General features: G+C 36.1%; 2 protein-coding genes across 2 annotated transcripts; both read left to right on the top strand.

Moving 5' to 3' along the window:
• The first annotated feature begins 427 nt into the window (after positions 1–427).
• On the top strand, positions 428–3,974 carry LOC109213399 (F-box/kelch-repeat protein At3g23880-like). The gene is made up of 2 exons (XM_019377193.1): positions 428–1,908; positions 3,579–3,974. Exon 1 carries the CDS (start codon positions 651–653, stop codon positions 1,860–1,862), a length of 1,212 nt encoding a protein of 403 aa, XP_019232738.1. The 5' UTR covers positions 428–650; the 3' UTR covers positions 1,863–1,908; positions 3,579–3,974.
• A 1,972-nt stretch (positions 3,975–5,946) lies between these two features.
• Positions 5,947–7,068, top strand: LOC109213395 (F-box/kelch-repeat protein At3g23880-like). The gene has a single exon (XM_019377191.1). The coding sequence runs from the start codon at positions 5,947–5,949 to the stop codon at positions 7,066–7,068; it is 1,122 nt and encodes a 373-aa protein (XP_019232736.1).
• Positions 7,069–7,983: the final 915 nt, after the last annotated feature.

The raw sequence follows: 7,983 nt of genomic DNA, 5'->3' as shown, positions 1-7,983 counted from the left end.
CCTACGAAGGTTTCAACAGACAAGAAAAGAAAGTAGGGATAGAGTTAGAGAAATTGTATTGCATTTGCACATTAAAAGGAGATAGCTACTGTAAATGGAGGGTTGTCCTAGATAGGATAAATAGACATCCATGTTAGTATAGAGTTTAAGTTCCAGATGTGGAACTTAGGTGATAAAAAGATAGGCTGTTTTTGTAAGACCGGTCTCTAGAGTCCAATGAGCGGGTGGATGTACATATTTACACTTGGTTAAATAAAATTTTCATTTTAACCAAAAAAAAAGTATTTATTTTTTTAAAACTTTAATTAAAATGTTTTTGACTCTGAAAAAAGTTGTGATTTTTTTTAAGATTTTCTAAAAACTAAAGAATTTCCCAAAAACTGGAACACTCCTATCTATGTTTTGTTTTTCTTCCACCGTCTATTTATGTTTTGGAAAACAAAGCCAATCGCCATCAACCGCTACAAAACAAATGAAAAGACAAATTATTGTATTCAAAGTTTAGGAAAGTTCATCGCTTTAATCAGAATTAGGGGCAAAAGGATAGTCTGCAGGATAAACCAAACAGTCCACAGCAGATTAGTGCAATTTGGGAAATAACGTGTAAGACTACTGAGATTTCCAAGAAACTCAAATTGGTGCAACCCCAAATGGAATCCGAGGAAGATGAAGCCCCCAATCTACACTCAAAGCGGAGCAGACCCACAAACCATATTGCTCAATTTCCATCAACTTCAATGCAAGATTCAAGCTTTAAAATCCCTATTCTCCCAGCTGAACTCATCACTGAAATCCTCTTAAGGCTCCCTGTGAAAACCCTCTTGCAATTCAGGTGTGTTTCAAAATCTTGGCTTTCTCTAATCTCTAGCTCTGGATTTGTCAAGACCCATCTTAGTATATCTGTTAATAACAAGGACTATACCAATCAAAGGGTTATTTTGAGTTTTGTTCAACCTGAATACAATCTTAAGGACTGTTCCCTTAGTTCTTTACTTTATGGTTCTGTTACTGAGGCGTTCGACTTGGATTATCCCATGAAAAGCCCTCATCAATCTGTTTGGATTGTGGGTTCTATCAATGGGATGATTTGTCTTGCCATTGAGGAAAATGCATTGTTTTTATGGAATCCATCTATTAGGAAGTTCAAGAAATTGCCCGACTCTAGACCTACATTAAAGTGTGGTTACTATTTCATGTATGGTTTTGGATACGATGAGGTTCATGATGATTATAAGGTAGTGGGTATTTTCTGTACTTTCGGTTCTGGCGGTTCCTATGATGTTGAGGTCAAAATATATGGTCTAAAGAGTGATTCTTGGAGAAATGTTGATGATTATCAGGGTGGGGTATTACTGAATGATTCGGGTAGGTTTGTGAACGGAAAGCTTCATTGGGCTACTACTGCTGCTCTTGGCGTGTATAATGGCTGGGAAATTATTTCTATTGATTTGACTGATGAGAAATGGGGAAAAGTGGAGCAACCTTGCTATGGAGAAGAAAGAACTGATTTTGTATTGGGGGTTTTGGGAGATGATCTTTGCGTGCTTTGCAATTATCAGAGAACTTGGGCAGATGTGTGGGTTATGAAGGATTATGGCGTTAAAGAGTCTTGGACAAAAATGTATTCCATCAGATGTCCTAACGATCCTGGGAAGTATATGTTTTCTCCACCCCTTTGTATGTCAAGTAAAGGTGAAATTTTGCTTGTGTTTGGATCAGTTTTCATGAAATACAGTCCTGATGATAACTCGATCAGTTATCCAGAGGTGACTAACTTTGATGCATGTCTTGAGGCGGAAATCTACACTGAAAGCCTAGTTTGTCCCCTTCTACAAAATGAACAAAGGACACAAGAACAATGAAGGCTGCAGAAGCTTAGATGAATGACAATCCTGTAACTTACGAAATGTAAGAGCTCTCTTTTATGCAGTTTTTAAAAATACTGTTTTGCTCTGTTTCTTTGTCAAATATAGAACAAGACGTCGCATACATCTTTATAGTACATCTTCCTGGATATCTTGTTTGTCTGTTTTCATTTTTGTATAATTCCATGAAACAACAATTTGTTGCAAGACCAATTATTCGGTTGTAGTTTTTAGTGTCTAACACTAAGTAAATGGCATTGGGCATTTTCTTTTCTCTTGTTGAGAAGTTTCGTAAGGGGTTTCTTCCATAGACAAAGTCACCACAAAGAGCACCAGAGACACTGAAATCATGCCAGGGGAATGTGTGTAACCCTTGACAGAGTTATTGTTTGATCTAGGGCCCACTTTTACTAGTCTTCTTCAGTGAAATTTAACATGGAAAAAGAGGAAATATGGGAACTATGGAATAAGAATTAAAAGTAAACCATCGAGTTCAGGTGTTTCTCCCTGCTGCTTATAGCTTACTGTTAATTTTCTTTGGGAGTATCTTCTCGTTCTGTTACATATTTTGTCAATCAATGGCTGAGTCTTCTTTCAGTAACAACGTCTTGAACAAAATTGAAGTGGAAGGAGAAAGCAATTTAGGAGACGGATTTAGCTGTTATGATCACTAGAGTAGATTGGAGGTTACAATGAACAGGGGCAGCTACAGAAAATAATTGGAATTTAAAGGTTTTGTTAAAGATGGTCCTGTCTAAGTTACTAAGGTGCATATTCTTTTCATCTTTGTTATTTTAAACAAGAAGTTTCTCTGCTATAAAGAACTCTTTTATCTTGTTCTAGATAGAGTGGCAAATGTATCTTAGGTGCTATGGTTACGTTTCATCGAGTGAGAGATGAATAGCCTTGTTTAATACATTCCAAGGAGAACTCTACTACGTTATGAAGCAAATTTTTGTTGGAACTTTGTGAAATCTATGCAAACTCAATGTAGTGAAGCATATACAAACAATGAAAAGTAGCTAATCCTTGTAGGAAACCAACTTCAAGACTTTGACACTTATGGATTTATTTATTGCTGTGGTTCTATTTGTTTAATTTCATCCTTTGTGAGATACTAAATTGAGGAAAGAGAGGAGAAATAAGACGGAGGCTGAGATTACTGTAATTGTATATTTAGTGGAACAATACGAGCGGAAAAGGTTTAAAAGCCAAAAGGCTTGCGTGTGGAAACTCTTGTGAGTCAGATATAGTGGAGCTAGGGAGGGCCGCGGCTTCTGTGGAGTGCTCCAGCTCGGAATCAAATAACCCATTTTATGGGCGGGTCCATATGTTGCACGTGGATCAGCAAGAGTATCTCTTGTGACTCTTTCTTAATTTTATTTTCTTTTGGGATTTATTAGACTAAAATACTACATATACCATTTGTGCACCATCTTTATGCAGTCTAGAGTCTAGACTTAAGATTACTTAACTGCCTATGTTTGTTCATCTTCACTGCTTAGAACATGAACTGAAGCACCTTTGAGATATCTCAGATGTGGGGAAATTGAGCTTGTCTTTTTTGCTTAAACAAGCCAGGAGCTTATGTTTGGTACTTGTTAAATGTAGACTACGTCGAGACTAGCTCTTCATGTGTTGCTTTCTAGTTCTACACTGCTCTTACTTGTCAATGAGGTTCTTTATTAACTGTTTTGCATTATTGAACTTCAGGAAGTGAAAAGCTATGTTAGGAGCAACTAATTCACCACATGCTGACTGCATGGAGCGCAATGAGGAAGCATGGGTTTTCCCTGTTTTACTGTTCATTGTGATGTACTAATGTTATTACCATGTGCATATAGTTGGTAGCTTGAAATTGCATATCTCGTCGTTGATAGCTTGAAGTCAAGTTCCCCACAACAAAATGTCGAATAAGCTTCTCCTTCCCTTAAATGTCTGTTGTATGTAGACTAATCTGAATTAGATGTTGATGTGCCATCTGTTACTTATGATGATCTTAGTTATAATGATATCTTTGTCAACGAAAAGGGAAAAGAAGCCAAAAAGAGTTGTCCAATGATACATATTGAAACAGGCTAGCTTATGAAGTGATACATTTGTTGGTAACTTTCTGATATTGGTTGAAAAGACTGTGTCAACCAACTTTATCCCGTTTAAGGCTCGAGACACTAATTTAAGAGCTATACAATGTTCATCATATGTTTCCTTTCCATGGTTTATACGCTATTATTTCCTTTTCAACAAATGATAGTGACTATACATCTCCTTAGTCGAGGCTCTATCGGAAACAGTCTTTCTACCTTCATCAGGTAGGGGTAAGACTGCGTACATATTACCCTTCCAAGACTTCACTTGTAGGATACATTGAGTTTGTTGTTGGTGTATAATGTTCATTTATTTTTTACAGTAACAACATAGTTAGAAATCAATGTTATCTGATTACCTAACATGAGGAATAAGAATAAATTTAATCTTGAGACATGTTTAAGATTTGATACTAGTGCTATTCAAGTCTAGAATAGGATCCAACAAGATGAAAGCTTATTGTCATAACTTGATAGATTTAGTTTCTTTAGTGGATCTAGCCTTTTGGCTCATTTACACTTACAATATGTGTACACAATTTTAGAATGTACGGCATTCATTTGTTTATGGACAAGAAGTATATTTGCTACTCCTTGCAGACGAATTTTGTTGTCGGCTTCCTCGAGATAGATTTTGTTTTATAACTAGAGCCTCATCAGGCCTTTCTAGAGTTCGGCCTGCTTTTGCATTAATTCAATTTTTGATTTGATTTCTAGCAGCCTAAATATATTGACTATTCTTATAATGTTTGATCTGCCTCTACATAATGATTTTCACTCATAGAATATCAACTTTATTTTTCAAGTGAAATTAATGGCCAACCACCATTTTAACCTTTTTAATACTTTTTTATTTATTTATAATTTTATCTTCATTAAAAGAATAATTAATTGAACTCTACCAGTCTAGTCATTCCGATGGTCTTAATATGTTAAATTATCATTGTAAGCATGTAATGCAAAAGGCAGTCGCATACCTATCAATGATCATGTCATCACCAATAACACCTAGATTTAGAGAAATCTATGAGCGCACTGGTGTTAGCAAGCAGAGGCTGAACTAGGATTTCAAGTCTAGTCTTTTCTGAATTTTAAAATGATAATCTCAAGTACTAATGATTGAGTTTTAAATTTAATATTTATATATATTTAATGAATTTCTTAATATAAAATATTTGAATAAAAACTTCTCGGTTCAGTCAAGCCCGAAGCTCGACTTATGCCTCCGCCCTGTTTGTAAGTCCTAAATGACAGCCACTTATAAATGAAAAGTTGTTATATGATAGTCGTGTCCGTTACATATGTAAAGTTGTTTGTCAAATCAAATATAGGCAGATAAAGAGAAGGCTGTAATATATGAAGATGACAATGCAAGAAAACCTAAGGCAAATGAGAGAGGAAAGTGTGCCTTACGTGTAAGGTTCGCAAGAAATTCATTATTGTATCTGATGCGTTCACATCATAACCTTATATTTGTTTCCTACACTTAAATCTGTCCATAAATTGTGCTGCTTCTTCTTCCACTGGTTGCAATATAATTGCAATAGCCATAGTTAATGTGACCCACCTATTTCAGGAAAAAGATTTTCCTCCCTCTCCTCGCTTCTAGTTTATGTTAACCTATTTTCTTTTTGGTTCGTTCCAAAAACAATAATTACTTTTTAAATTTAGTAACAATTTAGCTTAAACTTATAATTCTACTCTTAATAAAATTTTTTATAACCACACAAATACTCTGACCCCTTTTTGACTTATTTAGGACCACAAATTTCAAAAATTTTATTTTTTTTAAATTTCGTGTCCAGTCAAGCCTATTCACCTAAATTGAAAGTGAGGGAGTATAAATTGTAATTTTGAGACAATACTCTCACAGGATATCTTTAAATTTCTGCAAGTCCCTTAGGCCCAAAAAAAAAAAATTCTCAAACTCCACACAAAAATTTTCAAGAACAGCTTGATGCTATGGATTCTCAGTAGCAATTGAGTTACAGAAAATGGAGGAAACAGCTGAAGGAGAAAACCATTTGCACCAGGAATTACCACAAGAACTCATCATTGAAATTCTGGTCAGGTTACCTGTCAAACTCCTCTTGAAATTCAGGTGTGTTTCAAAATCATGGCTTTCTCTACTTTCAAATACTGAATTCCACAAAACCCATGTCAATTTTTCCATAAAGAACCCCAAAATGACTGATTACACAATTGCTGGTGTAACCTCAGTCTCTGGTTTAGGTAAAATCTGCCATGTTTACACCATAAAGTGTGAAAATTTATTTATTACTGTGGCTAAGCATGGCTGTCCTCCTAAATCTTTGCCTCTCTCGGCTTGGCTATTGGGTTCTTGCAATGGTTTAGTTTGTTTAACTAGTGACTCATTTACACTAATGCTATTGAATCCATGTACTGGAAATTTTAATGTATTTCCTGATACAATGTCTCAGTATAAAGTTGGTGCTGGTGGTTGTTATGTTAGATATGGATTTGGTTATGATGCATCTATTGAAGATTATAAGGTTGTCAAGATCTTTAGTTTTCCTCAGAATGAGGGCAGACATGAGAACATAGTTAAGGTTTATAGCTTAAAGGCTAATTCTTGGTCAACTATTCATGGTTTTAATAGTGGTCGTATAAATGGAATGGTGGGTGTGTTTGTAAATGGGGCTCTTCATTGGGATGTTTGTCATCCTCATATTTCGCGTGCTTTTTCGGAGATTGTTACTTTGGATTTGGCTGCAGAGAGACATGGAAAAATTGCACTTCCTAGTAATGAAGATGGAGGTATTCATTGGACATTAGGCGTTTCAAGAGGGCGTTTAGTTGCTTGTTGCAACTATGAAACAAATAAGGCAGATATGTGGGTGATGAAGGAGTATGGTGTCGAGAAATCCTGGACTAAGTTGGTTGCCATCTCGTTGCCTGTTGATCGTAGAGTTGATATCACTCCATTGTATGTGGCAGAGAACGGTGATGTTCTGCTGAAGCTTGGCACAGAGCTAATACTGTATAATTCAAGGAACACATCATTCAAGCGACTTGCCGATTATGTCTCGGGTGATTTCCTTCAAGTTCAAGTGGCCACCTACTTAGAGAGCCTTACTTCACCTCATATTTGGTGATGTGATGACAGGTTATGCCTTGAAGGCAAAAAAAGAGAGTAAAAGATCTTTCTGATTGCCTGGTATCCCCGTTTTCAAATTTATTGATAACTTCGTGTCTTGTCATGTTTTTTCGCATTTTCCTTAATCTAGTAAGCAATGTCGGAGGAAAATTACACTGCATGGATAGGTTAAATTTTTATTCTTTATGTATATTCTATTTATGTTGACTCCCCTTTATTTCTTTGTATATCTACTTATTTATATTTTGACTTCACTTAGTGAAAATTCTGGCTCCGTCACTGCTTATAAGATGCTTGGTCTGCAACATTGAATCGAGAAATGCTACAATTATCATGCTCAATTGGAGTTCTACATTTCTACACAATTCATATCATGCGCCATGTTGTTACAAAATCCTTGAATCCACTAAAGATCAATGCCAAATAGGAAAGATTTGGGGTATAAACAGCTGCCTGAATGCCTATTAAATATGTACTGATCATCTTCTCGTGAGCTTCATGAAAGTTTCTACTGTAATTTGGTTCGTTTTTATAGGTTGTTGAACAACTAGGGTAGCAAGTTCCGTTCAGGGACATCCAATAAAAGAATTTTTGAATATACAACAGAGTAGAGTAGGTTGTTACAATAAGGACACTTCTTCGATCAAGTAGTTTTGAGGTTGATTCCTCGAGATCTACGTGCTGCAAGTTTTTCCAGTGTATGTCTTGGCATGTTCTTGCTCTCCAGGAACTGGGGTTATGCATCTCTCTGGTGCTCATTAAATGCTCTCCCTCAAGAATTACACACACAAAAACAGATATGTGGGCGTGTGTGTTTGTTTGTGTGTGAGAGTGTTGTTTGTGTGTGTGTGTGTGGGGGGTGGGGGGGGGGGGGGTAGTGCAAGTGGTAGAACAGTGTAAGTTAGAAAACATA

This window comes from Nicotiana attenuata, unplaced genomic scaffold (genome assembly GCF_001879085.1).
Source record: "Nicotiana attenuata strain UT unplaced genomic scaffold, NIATTr2, whole genome shotgun sequence".
Lineage (NCBI taxonomy): Eukaryota > Viridiplantae > Streptophyta > Magnoliopsida > Solanales > Solanaceae > Nicotiana > Nicotiana attenuata.
This window is presented reverse-complemented; position numbering and strand designations above follow the sequence as displayed.

What these genes read in the sequence shown, in the direction of transcription:
- LOC109213399 (XM_019377193.1), top strand. Translation starts at nt 651, where the DNA reads ATGGAATCCGAGGAAGATGAAGCCCCCAATCTACACTCAAAGCGGAGC.
- LOC109213395 (XM_019377191.1), top strand. Translation starts at nt 5,947, where the DNA reads ATGGAGGAAACAGCTGAAGGAGAAAACCATTTGCACCAGGAATTACCA.